The 21,542-nt window shown below is 43.3% G+C and overlaps 2 protein-coding genes across 5 annotated transcripts in view; both read right to left on the reverse strand.

Annotated features, from left to right (window-relative positions):
- STIM1 (stromal interaction molecule 1) overlaps positions 1-21,542 on the reverse strand; it is a 186,930-nt gene that overhangs the window by 126,664 nt on the left and 38,724 nt on the right. The gene's annotated exons all lie outside the window — the stretch shown is intronic.
- On the reverse strand, positions 15,950-17,327 carry LOC116646290 (40S ribosomal protein S26-like). Its single transcript, XM_032426879.1, has one exon. The coding sequence runs from the start codon at positions 16,371-16,373 to the stop codon at positions 16,029-16,031; it is 345 nt and encodes a 114-aa protein (XP_032282770.1). The 5' UTR covers positions 16,374-17,327; the 3' UTR covers positions 15,950-16,028.

The following is a 21,542-nucleotide window of genomic DNA, read 5'->3' on the forward strand; positions in this document are numbered from 1 at the left end:
TCCTCCCAAATTAATACATAGATTCAGTGCAAACCCAGTCAGATTTCCAATAGGTTTTTTTCTTAGCAGAAATTGATAAACTGATTCTAAAATTCACATAGCAATACAAAGGACCAAGAACAGACAAGGCAGTCCTGAAAAACAACAAGCTGATAGACTTACACTACCAAATATCAAGACCTATTATAATAATAATTAAGACAGTGTGGAATTGGTGCAAAGATACAAAATGATCAATGGAATACAACAGAGAATGCGAAACAGACCCATACCTAACGGTCACTTGGCTTATAACAAAGGTGACACTACAGTATAGAAGGGAAAGAATAATCCTTTCAATAAATGGTATTAGATCAACTGGATATCCATAGAGGGGTGAGGGGCAGGGGGATGTATCTTCACTACCTCACAACATACCCAAAAAATGTAATTTCATATCACTGCAGACCTATGTGAAAGTAATGAAAGAATAAAGCTTATTAAGTGAGAAAATAGGAGAATTGCTTCCTGATCTTGGAGTAAGCAAAGTTTTCTTTTTTTTTTTTTTATTTATTTGAGAGAGAATGAGAGAGAGAGCATGAGAGGGGGGAGGGTCAGAGAGAGAAGCAGACTCCCTGCTGAGCAGGGAGCTCGATGTGGGACTCGATCCCGGGACTCCAGGATCATGACCTGAGCCGAAGGCAGTTGCTTAACCAACTAAGCCACCCAGGCACCCGGCAAAGTTTTCTTTAAAAGAACACAAAAAGGGCTAAACATAAAGGAAAAAGTTGATAAACTGAGAAAAGATATTCAAAATACATAGAACTTATATGTTCCAGAATACATAAAGAACTCCAACAAACAAATAAAATGACAAGCAACACAATAAAAAAATGGGCAGAAAACCTGAACACTTCACAAAATAATAAATCCGAACAGTGTATATGCATATGTGCAGATATAGTTATAGATATGATAAATGTGTATATATATCATATAGACACATATGCACTGTCTGGACTTATATATCATATATATTTGTCATATGTATATATTATTCATGTATTTATGAATAAAAAGATGCTCTACTTCATTAGTCATTGGGGAAACACAAATTAAAACCACAATGCAGTAATACTACACACTAACCAAAAGGGCTAGAATGAAAAAAATAGGCAAATACTAGGTGTTGAAAAGAATGTCCAACAACCGGAACTCTCGTATACAGCTTGTGGGGCTGTGTATCGGTACCTATTGCTGCATAACAAAACTAAGTTGTTTAAAACAATAAACATTCATTATCACAGTTTCTGAGAGTCAGGGATCAGCGAGTGCCTTAACAGGTGGTTCTGGCTCTGGTCTCTCATACAGGTTTATAAAGGGCTATTGTCACTGAAGACTGCGGGGGCTGGAGGATCTGCTTCCAAGATGGCTCACTCACACTCCTAGCCAATCAGTGCTGGGTGTTAAGAAGGAAGCCTCAGTTCTTCTCTATATGGGCTTTTCCACAGGCTGTTTGAGTATTCACAATATATTGGTGGGCTTCCCCCAGAGTAAGTGATCCAAGAGACAGAGAGAAAAACTCTGAGGACCTAGTCTCTGAAGTCATACACCATCACTTTAATTTTATTCTATTTGTTAGATTCAAGTTACCAGGGTCCAGCTTAGTCAAGAGGAGGGGAATTGGGCTCTACCTCTTGATGGGATGAGTATCAAACAATTTGTGGACCTATGTTAAAAACAAATACATCCACTTTGGCAAAGAGTGTGACAGAACCCACTGTGGAGCATATATCTTAACCAAGGCCTCCAAGTGCTAACCTCCTCTTGCTCATTCTGATTATAGCGTGACGTGGTCACCGTAAGAGATCAAAGTGATGTTCGAAATGGCCAGATGGTCCAGGTCTCTTCTGACTAGATTATGACAAGGCGTACAGGAGTGGAAGTGTTTACAAACCCTGGGCAAAACCAGAAAGGTATACTGATATCTGTTCCACTGGACTGTCTGAGATAGAAAAGAATGCACTCACCAAATCAGCGTCCACATATTAACGTGCTCTAGCAAAGACACCACACACACCCCAGCAGTCATAATAAGGGCTATTCAGCTGAACTGCTGAAGTCTCCATTCTCCAGGATCCACCCAGTTTTGTAGGAAGGCAGGCCAATGAATTAAATGTCAGTATAATAGGGACCCACCATCCTTGCATCCTTAAGATACTTAAGGGTAGCACTAATCTCCACCATCCCTCACAGAATGTGATACTGTTTTGACTCACTACGCTGGCCGGGAGCAGGCAGCAGTTTCAAAGCCTTCTACTTGGCCTTCCCCACTATGACGGCTCTTATTTGACCAGTCAAGGATCTGATGTGGGTGCTACTCCAGCTGTTAGGTATGTCCATCCCAAGCATACATTTGAGGATAGAAGAAATGACTACCTGGTAGATCTGTGGGAGAATTCTACTTCTAAAAAGTATCATAAGAAAGTAATAAGATAAATATATACTAGCATTATACTAAGTGAAAGAAGCCAGACATGATTCCATTTATATGAAATGTCCAGAATAGGCAAATCCACAGAGACAGAAAGTAGGTTGTCAAGGGCTAGACAATAGGGAGTGACTGCTTAATGGGTAATGGGGTTTCTTTTTGGGATGATGAAATATTCTGGAATTAGATAGTGGTGATGGCTGCACAACATTGTTAGGAGAAAAAAAACCACTGAACTGTACACTTTAAAGTGGCAAATTTTATATTCAGTGTATTTTATCTCAAAAAAAAAGAAAAAAAACAATACTGAGTGGCTGCTGGCTGTGTGATGAGCTGGCTGATGTATGAGGGCAGTTGTACCCTCACTCAACTGACAAAGCAGAATCCAGCTCACAGCTCTACATGCATACTGAGCATACTGAGCCCTTGCAAAATGCTGAGGATACAAATATATTTCACCACTCACATTAACCAATACATTATAAAGTGACTGCTTCCTGTCCACTGACTCCCTATTTAAATTCGAAAGGCTCGGGGCTTCTTCAATAAAAGCAGTTTGGTGTCAGGGTGCAAGGTCCTTGGCATCTTCAACCCCAGGCAGTAGTAACTGGCTCTGCTCCTTACCCCATTCTCCCTGATTGGAGGGAAAATACAATCTCTTCTACAGAAGGCCAGAAAGATAGGAAGAAAGGATTCAAGGACTATCACACTTCAAACAGATATTTATTGGATAAACTGTCTAGAAGTTTTCAAATTCTGCTCTGCACACCTCCCCTCACACCCAAGTTCCTTGGCAATATCTACTTCTTCAAGCAGAGCAGCTCTAGTTGATTGAGTTTTAAGTACTAGAAACAGACTTCTTTTTTTTGTAGTGAATGTCTGTGAATTTTGTGACTTAACTATTGCCCCACCTCCCAAACCGTTCTTCACATAAATGCATCCTGATTTTCCCTTAAGGGACCACTCTTACCTGCTCTTGGCCCACATGGATCCAGGGGAGCAGACCCTGAGCCCCGGGTTCCATGAGTAGAAAGAATGTAACTCTGTTGGCCAATGAACGTCCAGCATTCCTCTGTGATTACTTTAGGGTGGACACATGACCCAAGCCAAAATCATAGCCGGAACTGCCAGCACCATCGGGAAAGAGGTATTATCTTTCAACAGTGGTTGCTTAGCTAGTAGAATGCACACCCAAAGCTGATATCGATCTCCGCCGCGGCATGGGTGGAGCCTGCCTAAGAATGACACCAAAACAAAGAAAAGCAGAGCCAAAGGAAGAGAGATTAGGTCCAAATGACATCATTCAAGTCCCTTGCTGTTTTGGATCCTGCTGTTCCTAAAGACAAATAGACTTCTAGCCTTTTAGTTACTTCAGTCAGCAAGTCCCTCTCTTGCTTAAGTCAGTCTGAGTTGTATCTCTGTCACTCACAAAAAGACAGAGTCACAACAAATGTAAAATTATTTGAAAAAAGCTGAAAAACACGCATCTGGCCAATAAGCCTCAAACCTTTGCTGTAAATCATAGGCAGGGGGAGAATCTTAAAAAACAAACAAACAAACAAACCCACAACAACTCCTGGAAGAATTAGTCTCTTCTTGACTCCCCATTAAATTCCTAAATGTGCACAGCATTTTACAGTGTCCAAATCATTTTCCCACTGATAATCTCAGCTGATCTTCAAAAATAAAACAACCCGATGAAGTCAACATTCACACTGTGTATCTGAAGACACTGAAATTCAGAGAGAAGTGACTAACCAGAAGTCATCCTATTTGAAATCAAGGCTCCTGTCTCCAAATTGTGTCTTTTTGCAACTCATTACTGCTTTACACAGTTCTCAAATACACAGGGCTAGGAACGTGACTGGGCTCAGTACAGACCTGAGACCTGGCAGCATTGCTCTCCTGACCCCCGGCAGCTTGGCCTTGTTTAACTCAGTCCTTGCTCTCCTCCCTTTCTGCATGGTCTGAGATACCGATAAGCCCATGGTACAGCATCCCACTACACATACGTGAGGGTGTGTCCCTCTACTGACCGGCAGCCCTAAAACGTCAGCGGCCTTCCTCTCAAAGTAGCCCGGCACCTATTAAATGCACGTCAGCAGACCGCATCGGAGGAGGAAGCAAAGGCTCGAAGATGCACCTCGGGTGAAAAGTGACACTTCAGACAACGGCAGCTAACACAATTTATCTACTGGGATCTGAAAACCTAAAAATCATTACTGACTGGGAAAATCCCAACAGCATACATTCAAGGATGTAAAAGTATGTTATACTCACATCTTTCTTTTTCTCTTTCTAGAGAGAGAGAGAGAGAGCACGAGTGGGGAGGGGCAGAAGGAGAGGGAGAATCTTAAGCAGACTCCACGCCCAGCATGAGCTGACCCCAAGATCATGACCTGAGCCAAAATCAAGAGTTAGACGCTTAACTGAGTGAGCCACCCAGGTGCCCCTAAACTCACATCTTATACAAATATTAACTCAAAATGAATCAACAACCTAAATATAAGAGCTAAAACCATAAAACTCTTAGAAGAAAACACAGGGGCAATCTTCATTACCTTAGATTCTTAGATATGACACCAAAAGCATAAGCAGCAACAACATCAAAATAGATACATGGGACTCCATAAAAATTAAAAATGAGGGTGCCTGGGTGGCTCAGTCGTTAAGCGTCTGCCTTCGGCTCAGGTCATGATCCCAGGGTCCTGGGATTGAGCCCCGCATCGGGCTCCCTGCTCCGCGGGAAGCCTGCTTCTCCCGCTCCCACTCCCCCTGCTTGTGTTCCCTCTCTAGCTGTGTCTCTGTCAAATAAATAAATAAAATCTTAAAAAAAAAAAAAGTGAAAAGTCAATCTACAGAATGGGAAGGAATATTTGCAAATCATATAACTGATAAGGGTCTAGTGTTCAGAATATATAAAGAATCCTAACAACTCAACAACAAAAGGACAACCTAATTTTAAATGGACAAAGGACTTGAACAGACATTTCCCCAAAGATGCAAATGGCCAATAAATACATGAAAAAATGCTCAACATCATTCATCATTAGGGAAATGCAAATCAAAATCACAATGAGGGGTGACTGGCTGGCTCAGTCGGTAGAGCATGCAACTCTTGATCTTGGGGTACTGAGTTCAAGCCCCACGTTGGGGAGTAGATTGTACTTAAAAATTTTTTTTAATCCTTTAAAAAAACACACACACGGTGAGACACCACGAACCACTCACTAGAATAGCTGTAATTAAAATAGACAAAATGAAAAATAACTAGTATTGACAAAGGTAAGGCAAAATGGAACCCTTAGACACTTCTGGTAGGAATGTAAAATAGTGCGGCTGCTGTGGAAAACAGTTTGAGTGGTTCCTAAAATAGTTAAATATAGAATTATACTTTAATCACAATTCTACTCCTAGGTCCTGTATGTAGCCAAAAGAATTAAAAACTGGTACTCAGGGGCCCCTGGCTGGCTCAGCCGGTAGAGCACGTGACTCTTGATCTCAGGGTCATGAGTTTGAGCCCCACACTGGGCATGGAGACTACTTAAAAAAAAAACAAAAAACTGGTACTCAAACAAGTACATGTACATGCATGTCTATCGCCGCACTACTCCTGAGAACCAAAAGGTGGAAACAGCCCACGGGTCTAGTGTCTATCACCAGATGAATGGATAAACAATTGTGGGGTGTGTGGGGGTGTGTTCTATCATATGATATACTACCAGCCATAAAAGGCATGAAGTTTTCTAACACATACTACAACACAGATGAGCCTTATGAACATTATGCTAAGTGAAATAAGCCACACACAAAAGGAAAAATGTTGTATGATCCTATATAAAACACAGGAAATGTGAAATATCTAGAATAAGCGAACTCATAGAGACAGAAAATAGATGAAAATTTAACAGGAGCTGAGGGGAAGTTATTGCTTAATGGGTACAGAGTTTCTTTGGAGATGATGAAAAAGTTTTGGAAACAGAGAATGGTGATGTTTGTATAACACGGTGAATGTAATTACTGCCACAGAATTATATACTTTAAAATGGTTAAAATAGCAAATTTTATGTTATATATTTTGCACAATAAAAACACTTTTAAAGAAAATGGTGTGCTGACAAATGCTACAATGTGGACAAACCTCCAAAATATTATGCTAAGTTAAAGAAGTTAGACACAGGGCGCCTGGGAGGCTCAGTCGGTTAGGTGTCTGCCTTCAGCTCAGGTCATGATCCCGGGGTCCTGGGATCGAGCCCCGCATCGGGCTCCCTGCTCAGCGGGAGCCTGCTTCTCCCTCTGCCCCTCCCCCCGCTCGTGCTCGTGTTCTCTCTCTCTTTCTCTCAAAAATAAATAGAATCTTAAAAAAATAAAGAAAGAAAGAAGTTAGACACAAAAGGTTACATATTCTATGATTCCATTTATATGAAATACCCAGAATAATTAAATCCACAGAGAGAGTGTAGATTGATGGCTGCCAGCGGGAAGGGGAAATGAGAAGAAACTGCTTAATAGGTAAGGTGCTCTACTCTGGAGTAGTGGAAATGTTCTGGAACTGAATAGAGGTAGTGGTGGCATAAAACTGTGAATGTACTGAATGCCACTGAACTGTTCAATTTACAATGGTTAATTTTATAATGGTACAACCTTCACCTCAATACACTTTTTTAAGTACATGAGAGAATTCAAGGGAATTCAGGGTGGCTCAGCAGTTAAGCGTCTGCCTTCGGCTCAGGTCATGATCCCAGGACACTGGGATCGAGCCCCATGTCCAGCTCCCCACTCAGTGGGGAGTCTGCTTCTCCCTCTGCCGCTGGTCCTGCTTGTGCTCTCTTGCAGTCTCTCTCTCTCTCAAATAAATAAAATCTTTTTAAAAATTAAAAAAAAAAAAAAGAATTCAGGGACTCGTCGGAGCAACAGGAATTAGGGCTAAGAGACAAGGCAAGGCAAGAACCGTGAGGAGCGCAGTAACTAGGCTGAGACACCCAGGAGCAGCAGGAAGAAGCAACTTGAGGCTGCAGTAACCCAACGCCTCCCTGCATCAGGGAGGGGGCAGCTAAAGCGGCTGTAACTAAGAGACCCCCATTCACAGTAGATTAACTCAAAGGGAAGTTTATTTCTCTCTCATATAATAGTTGAGCAGGGAGCAGTCTGAGGCAGAGAGTGGAACTTTGCCATCCTCACTCAATGTGACACTTCCATCTCCGGGACCAAAAAGTGCTGTAGCTCTCATCATCCCCCAGCTGGCAGGAAGGAAAAAGGACAAGAGAGACACTCAGCCACTCTTTTCAAGCACGTGACCCCAAAAGTGGCAGATACGCCATTTCCACTTAGACTCCACTAGTTCGAACTTGGGCATCTGGCCACACTTAGTTGCAAAAGAATTACAAAAAGTTGATATATGCCCGGCTAAAACTCAAGTGCTCTATCATTAAAAAAAGAATGAGAGAGTCAATATTGGCAAAGACAACTAACACTCTGCCATTTATACTCACTTCAGATATTCTTTATTTTTTTTACTATTTTTCTGATGAAAGAACTAATTTCTAAGCCCTGAGGTTTGTAGTTGCTGTTCCATGGAATCTGTGGGCCAGGGTGGAAAGAAAAGAAATGCAAGGCAGTTACGGGCTGATGCCTCCTGTTAACCTCACTACACGGACCAATACCAACATAGCCTATTATTAGCGTTTTGTGACTGGGTATGTATGGTGTAGAAATAAGAATTTCTCTAAAATAATCAGTGAGAGCCATCTCTGTGCAATACTGGGTGAGGGGTACAGGAAAAAAAGAAAGTGGGGCCCCTGTCTTTAAAAAACCTCCCAAGCTGTGTGACGATCACACACAAAGCAATCGCAATACAGTGAGATACCTAACAGAGAGTCATACCAAGTATAATGAAAGAATAACGCGAATGGGCTGCCTACCTGTGGGCAGGGAAATCGGAGAAGGCTTCCAGAAAAGTGGTGACCCTGGAGCTGGGTTCTGAAGGATGAGGAGCTACCAGACAAGGAAGGAAGACATTCAAGCAAAATGGAAAGCAGGAATGAAAACAAAGATATTTGCTGAGAAGGCAATAAACAAGAGCCAGGTCATGGATGTCATGAACACCAGAATCCCAAGCAGACTCCCCACTAAGCGCAGAGCCTGACGCAGGGGCTTGATCTCATGACCTAAGCCGAAACAGAGTCAGATGCTTAACCAACTGACCCACCCAGGCACCCCCAAAATTGACCATTTTATATATTTATTTTTAAAGCTTTTATTTATTTATTTGAGAGAGAGTGAGTGAGCACAAGCAGGGGAGCAGCAGAGGGAGAGGGAGAAGCAGACCCCCCACTGAGTAGGGAGCCCTACTCAGGACTCCATCCCAGAACCCTGGGATCATGACCTGAGCTGAACACAGACGCTTAACTGAGCCACCCAGGCGCCCCAAAAATTGACATTTTAAAGTGAACAATTTAGTGTCATTTAGCACATTAACAATGCTGTGCAACTATGGAGGTTCTTAGTTTTTTACCAAGTCCAGGAAAGCCTCTGTGATTTCCCTGTGACTCCACCCCCTCCCTCACATATCTCAGCTCAAACCCATAAGCCAGATCCTTGTGGTTTCCAGCAAACATCTGCCTGAAGTCCCTAAGCTGCCATAGTCTAGCCTTTCCTGACCTTAGCTCTCCTGGGAACACAGGGCACAGTGACCAGAAGCAAATTTGACCCTTATTTTACACTTTTCAAGGACTCTGCTTTGCCAAAAGAATAAAGTCTCAAATCCTTAACAGGACATACAAGGCTCTCTACAATCTGACATCTGCTGGTCTCCCTAGCCTCATCTTCTAAAGATTTTGCCCTAAAATTCTTTCCTCTCACTATGCTTCCTTTGCTACTTGCGCCTGCTCAAACATGCTATTCTCTTTCTCTCACCCTGAGAAGGGTATTTTCACCCCATACACTTTTCCCCCAGGCTTATCTTACCCTGGGGAAAGTTCTCATCCTATTTTCATTATTCCCATCGAACAGCTCTGATTCCAATCTCATTTCACTCGGGGGACCACTCTGATCCACACTTCACTATTCACTATTCTCTGGACATGTCACTGACCATGTCATACCCCAGGATGACTTTTTTCCACTTCCTCTTCTTCTACTTCCCTCATGTCACTGAGAATAGTCTTACCCTGAACACATCTGCTTCTGCTCCATCTGTCTGGGTCTCTCGTAAGTCCAGGGCTTCCTTCACCAGGTCCCTCACCCCAAACTTACTGGCACCTGGGTTTTAGAGCAGTCAAAATCACAGAGACAGAAAGTGGAAAGGTGGCTGCCAGGTGCTTGGGGGGGGCGGGGGGTGGTGCAGGAAAAGGAAGTGAGTGTTTAATGGGTATAAGTTTCCATTTTACAAGATGAAAAGCATCCTGGAGATGCATGGTGGTGATGGTTTCACAACATCATGAATGTATTTAATACCACTCAACTGTACAGTTAAAAAATGGTGAAAATGGTAGATTTTATGTTACATGTATTTTACCACAATAAAAAAAAAAATGGTGGGGGGTGGCTACAGGTACTGAGACTTAGGAGAGAGATATAGTATATTCCAGCTGCGGGGGGGAGGGGGGGGCAGGGGCAGTGTGCATCCTGATCTTATTCTCCCTCACCTTCTTTTCTGACAGTGACACACTTCTATTAGGATCGCATTTGAATTCAGCCTCATTTTACCCTAAAGATATTTCAGACTCTAGCCTCATCTTACTCTAGGAACAGCTCTGACCTAGGCCTTTCTAATCACATACCATAGAAAGTACCACTCCAGTACACCCTGAGGTGGCTGACACTCTGACCTTGGCTGACATTAAGCCTCAGGAAAGAAGAGCGATGTGAAGCAACTGGCCTGAGTAACTCTAAGGTTATCCCAAACTATGGGAAGAAGGTCTTTCCCGGGGAGTGGGGGAGAAAAATTTCCAAATCATCCCAAACCCAGAAGGGGTACACTTTCTGCGTGTACAAGCCAAAGGTGTGTCAAATGGCACACAGGAAGATTTCACCCAGAGGCCTCTTTCCAGGTACGTTTTAGGTTTCCAGCAGCAGCAGCATCACAAATATCAGTGTGTTCCCACGTGAGTCAATGAACAATGCGCAATTCAGGACGTTCAGGCTTTGCCTTTCTTCTGGTATCTAGGCCTCTGGTTTACACACTTCACTCAGCAGCAAAGCAATAATATTTAGACTCCGTCCTTCTATAATATTTTGGGGGGCCTGGAACAGACCTAGGCTTTACAACTTTCTAGCCATGCAATCTTGGACAAATAATTTTCCTCACTTGTAATTTTCCTCATCTTGCTGGGATGTGAAGAAAAGTAAACAAATATCTATAAAGCCTCTAGCAATGTAGCTGCCCCAAAAGATTTCATGCAACAAATACTTACTAAGCATAGGCTACACGCCAGTCAGTATTCTAGGCACTGAGGACTTGGCAATGAATGAAAATCCCTGCTCCTGTGGAACTAACAAGGTGGAGGGCTGGAGAAAGAAATCTATCAGAGGGTGATAAAGGCTATGGAGAAATACAGAGAAAGAGGTTGCAGGGTGCTCTGAGAAAGGAGTTGCTATTTTTAAATAGAATGACTGAAGAAATCCTTACTGAGAGGTTGGCATTTGATCAAAAGATCTGAAAGAAATGAGCTAAGGAGCCCCACGGAAAGAGGAAAAAGAGGGGAAAAACAAATGTGAAGGGCTCGAGGCAGGAGCATGTCCCTCTTGTTCAAAGAACAGTGAGGAGGCCCACGGGGCAGGGTGAGCACGTGGAGGGAGATGAAGATAAGCCAGGTAACTGAAAGCCCAGGACTTGGACTTTTTCTCTGAAAGATACGGTTTTGAACAGAAGAGCTATATGATTAGATTTACATCTTGAAAGGATCGCTCTGACTGTTCCATTTAAGACAAACTGTTGGCAGGCGGGGCAAAAGCGGGAAACCAACTAAGAGGCTATTACCTCTCCACGAAAAGGGACAGCAGTAGTTCAGATCAAGGGGGTAGTAGCAGAGGATATGAAAAATGTCTGAATTTCGGATCCGTTTTAAAGGTAGAACAAATATGATCTGCTGACAGACTGAATGTAAGTGTGAACTTGTTAAGTTTAAAATGCTGATTAGACGGGAGGCCTGGGTGGCTCAGTCGTTAAGCGTCTGCCTTCGGCTCAGGTCATGATCCCGGGGTCCTGGGATCGAGCCCCACATAGGGCTCCCTGCTCAGCGGGGAGCCTGCTTCTCCCTCTCCCTCTGCCTGCCACTCCCCTGCTTGTGCTCTCTCTCTCTCTCTGACGAATAAATAAATAAAATCTTTAAAAAACAATAAAATAGGGTGCCTGGGTGGCTCAGTTGGTTGGGCGACTGCCTTCGGCTCAGGTCATGATCCCAGAATCGTGGGATCGAGTCCCACATCGGGCTCCCGGCTCAGCAGGGAGCCTGCTTCTCCCTCTGGCCCTCTCCCCTCTCATGCTGTTTCTCTCTCTCTCTCTCTCAAATAAATAGCTTTTTTTTTAAAAAGTTTAAAAAAATAAATAAAATAAAAAACAATAAAATAAAATGCTGATTTGACATCCAAAATCTCAATTAAGAGGTTAGATATACAAGTCTAAAGTTCAGAGAAGTCTGAGCTGGAAACACAAATTTGAGAGTTTTCAATGAACAGACGATCCTTAAAACAACGGAAATGGCTTCTAAATGTCATTGATTTATTACACAGTAATGAAATAGCCAACGAATAGTGGCTGCTTTTATAAACCCTTTGTCTCCTTAAGGTGCTAGAAATCTTGCCAACTCTTTTTTTTTTTTTTTAAAGATTTTATTTATTTATTTGAGAGAGAGAGAATGAGAGACAGAGAGCATGAGAGGGAGGAGGGTCAGAGGGAGAAGCAGACTCCCTGCCGAGCAGGGAGCCCGATGCGGGACTCGATCCCGGGACTCCAGGATCATGACCTGAGCCGAAGGCAGTCGCTTAACCAACTGAGCCACCCAGGCGCCCCGAAATCTTGCCAACTCTTAACATGAATAAAACTTTGGTGCCCAACATCTAACCCCATTACCAATCCCTCACAAAAATTTGACTTTCTGCTCTGCATTTTTCCTCACTCTCTTCCTTCCTTTCAAATTTTCAATTAAAACATCAGGTACGTGGGGGCACCTAGATGGCTCAGTCAGAAGAGTAAGCGATCGTGAGTTCAAGCCCCATGTTGGGTGTAGAGACTACTTAAAAAAAAAAAATTTTTTTTAAACATCAGATAAGTGGAGGCATTGTGGTATTAAGTGGTAAAGGCACTAATAATTCTATAGTTAGGTTTGAATCCTCTATCTTAGCTATATACTAGTTCTATGACCATGGAACTGTAATTTTCTTAGTAAGATGGAGCTAATAGTACCTCTGTTACAGAATTGTTGTGATGATAACATCCATTCATTCACTTGTTCAACAAAAACTTACTGAGCATCTATCACATGCCCAGGACTATGTCTAGCACTAGAGCTACAATGGTAAACAAGCAGAGGTCGTACTGTCCTCGTCAAGTTGACAGCCCAAGGGACCATAATATTTCTAAACAACCAAGACAAAATTTAAAATTTTTAAAAATCATCTTAAAAAAATAAGTATGTAGAATGAAGGGGGGGAAATCGGAGGGGGAGAAGAACCATGAGAGACAATGGACTCTGAAAAACAAACTGAGGGTTCTAGAGGGGAGGGGGTTGGGAGGATGGGTTAGCCTGGTGATGGGTATTGAGGAGGGCACGTTCTGCATGGAGCACTGGGTGTTATGCACAAACAATGAATCATGGAACACTATATCTAAAACTAATGATGTAATGTATGGGGATTAACATAACAATAAAAAAAATTTAAAAAAAAAATAAGTATGTAAAGAGCATCACACAGTGCCTGGCAAGTAGTAGGCCCTAAATAAATGACCACACTTATATTTTATAATTAAAGTATATAAATCCTCACAGAACAACACATTTTTAGAATTGGGACGACTTTTAGAAATCAAAAGGTCTAACTCTCTCATTTAACAGAAGAGCAGATTAAATTACTCCATAATAACTTACTCAGGACACCTGTTCAATCAGGCCGTGAGCCAGGTATGTGGGTACAAGGATAGTAAAACAGTCCCCGCCTTATGTCAAATAAATATGCAAGGGGAAGTGACCTGCCTGAGTAACTTAGCTGCTCACTCACACTGGAAATCATACCTTCTAATTTTCAGTGTTTCGCTCTTTCCACTGATCCAAAATTATTCCATTTAAATAAAAATATTTATCAAGAAGAAGCTTACCATGTGCCCTGTGCCAAAGAGAGTGGCATTGTACAACTCAGCAAGTCCTCACAGGTAAGTTGTCAAACAGAATAGCTTGGGCTTAGAAATTGATCCTTTTTGGGCACCTGGGTAGCGCAGTCGGTTAAGCGTCTGCCTTCGGCTCAGGTCACGATCCCAGGGTCCTAGGATCGAGTCCCGCATCAGGCTCCCTGCTCCGTGGGGGGGTCTGCTTCGCCCTCTGCCCCTCCTCCCACTCATTCTCTCAATCTCTGTCTCAAATAATAAATAAATAAAATATTTTTTAAAAAGAAAGAAATTGATCCTTTTTTGCTCTGTGAGTCAACAACAATACGCAGCAGCCAGGGCCTATTGGCGTTGGTAGCAAATTACAGAAAGATGGAGAAAAATAAAGGGAAAGCCACTGGCTAAGCAGAGAGAAAACAGAGCAAGGCCTTTCTCCTTCGCTCCAGAGATTAAGTCACAGTCCCTCCAGGGTAGGGCCGATCACAGAACTCCACCTTTACTCTCTCTGGGCCATCCACCCATCCTCACCCCCTTTCAAGGATTGAGTTTCTAATGGGAAAAACAACAGTGGTGTGGAAAGAGCACACCCTGAGGGCTCACAGACCTCAGCTGAAATGCTGGCTCCACCTCTCACTGGCTGAATGTTTCTTACCTCATCTATTTCTGCATAGAAAATGGTGACTATACTGTACTTCTGTGGTGAGCATTAGAATTGTGCTCGATGTATCTAGAAAAATGCCTAGCATGCAGAGGTTACTCAATATATAGTACTATCGTTAATTATTATTAATGTCCAGGTCTCCCCTACCTACCCCACACTCCTTGTGACTGCAGGCTTCAACAGAACACCACAGTGTAGGGCTCCGACAGGAACAGGACGCTCTGAGACAGACACGGCACCTCCATTGGCTACATTCCTCCCTCTCTCCTCCCTCAACCTAGACCAGCTCAGCTCCCCACTCCACTCCGCCAACTTTGAAAAAACAAAATCTTTGAACCTGCCTTCTCTGGTCCCTCTTCAAAATATCATCTTCTTTCCTTCCTTCCCTTACCACTATCTTTCTCAAAAGAGAAGTCTACACTTGCTGCCTCTGTGTCCTCACCTCCTACTCCCTCCCTAAGCCACAGCAGTCTAGCTACCATCCCCACCCCTCCACTGAAACTGCCGTCACCAGGTCACCAATGACTCAACAGCTCAGTTCAGGGCTCACCCTACTTGTTCTCTGCTTCAATAGACACTTAAGACACTTTATTTTAGAAACTCTTCCCATTCCTGGCTTCCCAGACAGTACTTTCTCCTACCTCTCTGATTGCTCCTCCTCAAGACTCTTTCCCTAGCTTTTCTGTCTACATATATCAGAGTTCTCCTAGGCCCTATCCTCAACCTCCTTCCTTTCCGTACTTTATGGATTTTACTCAGGTGACTTCACCTATTACTCTTTTTTTAAGATTTTAGTTATTTATTTATTTGAGAGAGAGCAAGAGAGAGAGCTCGAGCAGGGAGGAGGGCAGAGGGAGAAGAAGATGCCCCACTGAGCAGGGAGCCCGATGGGACTCTGGGATCATGACCTGAGCCAAAGGCAGACTCTTAACCCACTGAGCCACCCAGGCGCCCCTCACCTATTGCTAATGATATCTACTCTCACTTGGAAATCATTCCCATAGCTATGCTCCTACCTCTCTGAGGAACTCCAAAGCTCCTATCTTCTCCCCTAAGTAGCAGATGTCATCCACGAGCATCTCAAAACCAACATAAACTCCCCACAGCAGCTCTCTAGGCTGTATTTCCATGTGTTAACGGCCTCACACTAACATCCAGTCACCTAACACTTCTTCCTCCGCCCTTCGCTCACACATTTCAGTTAATCCCCATGACCACTACCCTAGTCCCAGCCTCCAGCATTTGCAACTGCTCTCCTGCCTCTAGTTTATCCACTCTCGGCCTCCCGAGCACAGGCATCAAAGAGATCTTTCTAAAACACCACTCTGACCAAGTGACTCTCCACCTTAAATATCTAGAGTAAAGCTCAACTCCAACAGGATGTAAGCTCTTTGCCATTCAGAATCCCTTCTGAGCAGCCCAACAGTCGGTCCAGCACCAGGAACAAGTCACCATTCCCTGAACATGCCATGTATTTCTTCACTCACATTACCTAGTACTCTTCTGGTCATCCTTTTTTTGTTTGTTTGTTTTTTTAAGTATAATCTCCATTTTTTTCCCCCAAAGGACTTAGCTCCTTACATGGGTTTTGGTAGAGGTAGTGGGGCAGTACCTGCAGGTCTAAATTGGGGTGGGGGTGTTGGGTCCTTCTGTGCTTCACGAGAGCAATTCCTGACCACCTTACTATGGATGGCACAGCGCACACAGTAATGTAGTTTCACATAGAGCTTGGGAAGCACATCGACCTTGAACACACTTGCTTCAGACATGTCCCTGACGGCGGCAGCCTCTACGTTCCGAATAACGAATTTCTCAATGGCCTTGTCCTTGGGCACACAACAGACCCAGCTGGTGCAGCAAAGAGGCTGCATGAGACCACGGCTCTTTTTGGCATGACCATTATTCCTTCTTTCCTTGGTCATCTTGGAAGTGAGGACCCGAGAGACACTCTTCTGGTCATCCTTAAAGATCCACCTTAAACATCTCTGAAGCCTTCCCTGACACCCTCTAGCTAAGCATTTAGACCCTCCTTTCTTTCTCCCAATACAACTTCTATGTTCCTCTACTGTAGCACTTGTGACACAATATTGAGTGTACTTGCCTGTGTGCTTATCTTCTCAGTAATCTGTGGATTGCTCAAGGACAAGGACTATGTCTGTCACATCTCCATAAGGCAGCCCACTTGCCCAGTCTCTCAAGATGAGCAGCCAGACTATCAACCATGATGGAGATATTCCCCCCATATCAGGAGAGCGAACTCTAATGGCAGCAGGAAGTCTTAATACTTCCCCTCTTGCAAATGCTGCTTGGACTCTGACTCCAGAGGAGGCATCCTGACCTAATTCCTGGGGCCCTTCTGCCTAGAACAGCCTGTTCAATAGGGATAGGAGAGCTTCCTGTAGATTAAAATTCTTTGGAAAATGATTTCTAAAATGGGCTAATTACAAGTAGGGCTGGCCACTGCCAGATCCATTTCAGGAAGTCATGTCAAGACTTTTACATACCGTCAAAAGTAAGTGAGGTGAGTACTACAACAGCCTGTGGCTAGTCTTCCTGCTTTTAATTCCACCTCTCCTTGGGACACAGCCCTGCACCACATACTGGCAACAAGTTGTTCACTAGCCAGAAATCTGTGATGGCTTCTCACTGCCTAAAACTGCACAGCATGGTGATTAAGAACAAGGACCCTAAAATATATCATCCAGGCCTGAATCCCAATTCCACCACTCATTAACCATGTGAGTTTGAGCAAGTTATTTAAGTTCTCTGGGCCTCTGTTTTCTCACCTGTAAAATAAGAAAATAATAGTATACCTACCCTCTTAGGATGGGTATAAAGATTAAATACTCTAAAAATAAGAATTAAATAATAAAAAATTAAACCAGCTTACCATTAAAAATGTTAGTAACAGTGCCTGGCCCATGGTAAGAACTTAGTAAATTATATATAAACATATTCAGGTTTCAAGTCCCTCTGTCATTTAAAACCTGAGACAAGAACTGTTGCCCTGACCCATTTCACATGCCACAACTCACCAGTTCCCAATCCTTTTAACTTCTGACTTCATCACTTATGATTCTTTGCCTCTACCCACAATATCAACCCCCCATCTACCAGCCCCTCCCTCTGTCCTTAGCTGCAAATTCTCCCTGGCAGTGCTACCTACAGCTGCCTGGAAAATGCCCCCTCAGCAGAGTGCCACGCCTAAGAGCGGTACAGGATAACACCTTCACCTGAGCACCCCAATCTCCTTGCTCACTCCTACTTGCACTCAGGTCATTTTTCCAATCCAAACGCCTCCCTGAACTTCTGCAGGAGATAAACCTTAAACAGAGTTTTAGACACTAAGTCACACCATCTCCAGGAAGCCTGCTAGACTACAGTGATCCTCAACCACTAAAGTCTTAATCTGTAAGATATACTTCCTCACTCATATCATCCAACCATCTCTATGAGATGAAGTTCCATGAGGCAGTATCTGGTGTTCTATCACTACGTCCCTATTATCCTAGAACAATGACTGGGTCATAGTAAATGTTTAATAACTACTTACAGAATGCAATTAATCTACCCCAACATTTTCATCTTTAAATAAGAAAACGGGGTGCCTGGGTGGCTCAGTCAGTTGAGTATCCGACTCTTGGTTTCGGCTCAGGTCATGATCTCAGGGTCATGAGATCGAGCCCCGCATCAGGCTCTGCACTGAGGGTGGAGCCTGTTTGGCATTCTCTCTCTTCCTCTCCCTCTGCTGTTCCACACCCTCCCCCCACCCGGCCGCCACTTGTGCTCATGCACTCTCTCTCTTTCTCTAAAAAAAAAAAAAGAAAGAAAAGAAATAAATAAGAAAACTAGGATTGAGAAAATAGAAGTACCTCAGTCAAAGCTGAGTGAGGACTGAAACCCAGAACTCTGCAAGACTGAAATTATGAATGCAATCCACCCCCAACACACTTCTGGGCCAGCTGCAATTCACAAGAGAGCAGACAGACAGTTCTCTGATTAAACTGAGTGACGTTCCCTCAAAGCAGGGCATTTATCTTCTCCTCCAGAACCAAAAGACTAGGCCAACTATAGATGCTCGATTAGCTAAATCTCTTACCATTGATTCTAGGACATAATCAGGGACTGGTGGATTAACCAAGATCTCCAGCTTTCTGTAGCAACACCCAGTCTGTGAAAAGAAGGGGAGCCCTGGAGTTACCTTGCCAACCAAAGGACAGGTTGCCATTTAACTTCTCCAAGCCTTACTAACAGAAAAGCAGGAAGCCACTTTGTGCTCATTTACCTAATTGTGTTCCGTGGAACACTAGTGTCTTATGTAATGTCAATAGATGGGTTTGTCTGGAGTTTGGGGGTAGGGAGCAGGGAGGGGGTGGAAATTCCGTAATCAAAAAAATATAGGAGGGGCACCTGGCTGGCTCAGCCCATAGAGCATGGGACTCTTGATCTCAGGGTCATGAGTTAAAGCTTAAAAAAAGTTGGGGGGGGGGGCGCTTGGGTGGCTCAGTCATTAAGCATCTGCCTTCAGCTCAGGTCATGATCCCAGGGTCCTGGAATCGAGCCCCACATCGGGCTCCCTGCTCAGCGGAAGCCTGCTTCTCCCTCTCCCACTCTCCCTGCTTGCGTTCCCTCTCTCGCTGTGTCTTTCTCTGTCAACTAAATAATTTTTTTTTTAAATGTAGGAAACCCTACGTACCTTTCCTTATCATATTAAAGGATCCTAGCTTTTCCAAACTTGATCTCAAAGGTCTCTCAAGAGTAATACCTATTGTCTTTTCATATGAGAGAGATATTCTGAAGAACACTTATTTTATTTTTTAATTTACTTTTTAAGAACTTATTTTAGGGGTGCCTGGGTGGCTCAGTCGTTAAGCGTCTGCCTTCAGCTCAGGTCCTGATCCCAGGGTCCTGGGATCAAACCCCGCATCAGGCTCCCTGCTCTGCGGGGAGCCTGCTTCTCCCTCTACCAGCCCCCCTGCTGTGTTGTCTCTCTCTCTGTCAAATAAATCAATAAAATCTTTTAAAAAAATTAAAAAATAAAAATAAAAGAATGCAGTGTACACATGTATAAAGGTACTATTATTCCACAGTTCCCCAAATGGACAGGACCCTAAATAGGAACTGGACTTGGACTACTAAAATCACATTACTTTCTCCAGCACAATAAGCTTGGGGGAAAGTTAACCTGGATTCAGATCTGTCTGCTAACTTTAAAGCCTGTGTCTTTCTATCATTACACTATATTCCTTGACAGTTGTTTATTCTAAAAAATCTTTACGGAGCTACAGATGCAATGCTAGGTACAAGGATATAAGGAAGTGTAAGATTTAGTAATCTCTGCACTCACTGAACTCATAATTTGGTGATATTCATTGCTATGACAGAGGGAATGGGAACATAGGGATAGACAGCGGGAAAGGAGGTAATGAGAGCTTGAGGGGAGCCCTAATCTTTGGTGGTAAGAGAAGTTGCCAGGGAAGGCTTCCCAGAGAAGTAGGTACATCAGCGCTAGTCTAGTGATAAAGAACATGGCGGGAGGGGAGGGGAAACATGGGCTCTCAAGGGAATAGACCAGTTTCTTAAAGAAGGCCAGCTTCTGGCCTATCCAATGAAGTAGGAGAGGAAAAAGGGGTCTTTACCAGATAATAGCACCTCCGGGGACTAACCAGAGATGCTTTAGGAAGCACATGCCAGGTTGGGTCGCCACCAGATACAAACAGCTGCCCTCCTGGAAACAATTAAGTGGCAGTTTTTACTCTGACAGAATCTTAGGCCTCAATGGAATATTTTGAAATCGCTTAAATAAACTCCCAGTTTATTGATAATAAGAGGTCCTAAGAGAACCTGGCTTCATTTGTCTCAACTCGAGCTGAATACGGGAGAAACACAGGTTAGACAATAATAATTATAATGGATGACAATTAATGAGAGCTTATTATGTGTCAGGCAATCTGCTAAATGTTCAACATGAATTAGCTCATCTTAATCTTCACAACAGCCCTTTGAGGTAGATAATATGATTATCTCCATGTTATAGATAAGGAAGTAGGCTCAGAGAGGTGAAGTAACTTGCCCAAAGTATTACTAGCAAAAGATGGAACCTAGGTAGACTGACCCCAGGGCCTATGTCCTTCATCACTAGACTAGCTGAGGTACCTACTTCTCTGGGAAGCCTCCTCTAACAAATCCTCTACCATGAAAGACTGGGGACCCCTGAATTCCCACTGCCTCCTATCCCTCTCTCTACTTCTTGTCCCCATTCCCTCTAACGAGGCAGTGAATTATCACCAAAATTATGAGTTCCATGAGGGCAGAGATTACTGAATCTTACACTTTCTTGTAACCCTTCTACCAAGCATCACATCTGCAACTCAATAAGTATTTTTTAGAATAAAAAACTGTCAAGGAATATAGTATAATGATAGAAAGACACAGGCTCTAAAGTCAAACAGACTTAGATCTGAATCCAGGCACTGCCACTTCTTAGCTATAATATTGACTAAGTTACTTAAGCACTCTGGGGCTCAGAGTGGTAAAATTTTTAACCATATAACATTGTGAGAAAACTAAGCTAAGCACCTTAAACAGTGCCTGGCACATAAAAGTTACCCAATTTTATTTGCCATCCTCCTCGTTTCCCCTTGTCTTTCACATATTGGTAGAAAGAACTCTAGTCTGAGAATCCAGAGTATAATTAGCTATAATCTGAATTAAGTACTTCTTTCTGGGCTTCAATCTCCTCATCTATAACTCACAGACTATTGGTTCAGAACAAATGAAATAAAACATGCTTGAGTGGTTAAAAAACACAGTGCAGATGGAAAGATTTTTGTCATTCCACCGAACTAGCTTTTAAAATCAGCCTTGAACCGCACTACACAGAAGTGTCTTGAAGCTCACGAAGAAGAGCGATCTCTCAGAGACCCAAAAGCTATAAGATGAGGGAGTATTTGCACTGTCACTAGGAGAAGGAGCCAGTCCCACTGAAAAGCTGAGGTAAGTCACTGCCAAATGGCTTTGCTCCAGCAGTCCCCAGCTAATTAAGGCCTTGCTCCCCTGCCTGTCTGCCTGTGACCTCTGCAAAGGCTAGA

Source organism: Phoca vitulina, unplaced genomic scaffold (assembly GCF_004348235.1).
Source record: "Phoca vitulina isolate PV1807 unplaced genomic scaffold, GSC_HSeal_1.0 scaffold36, whole genome shotgun sequence".
Taxonomy (NCBI): Eukaryota; Metazoa; Chordata; class Mammalia; order Carnivora; family Phocidae; genus Phoca; species Phoca vitulina.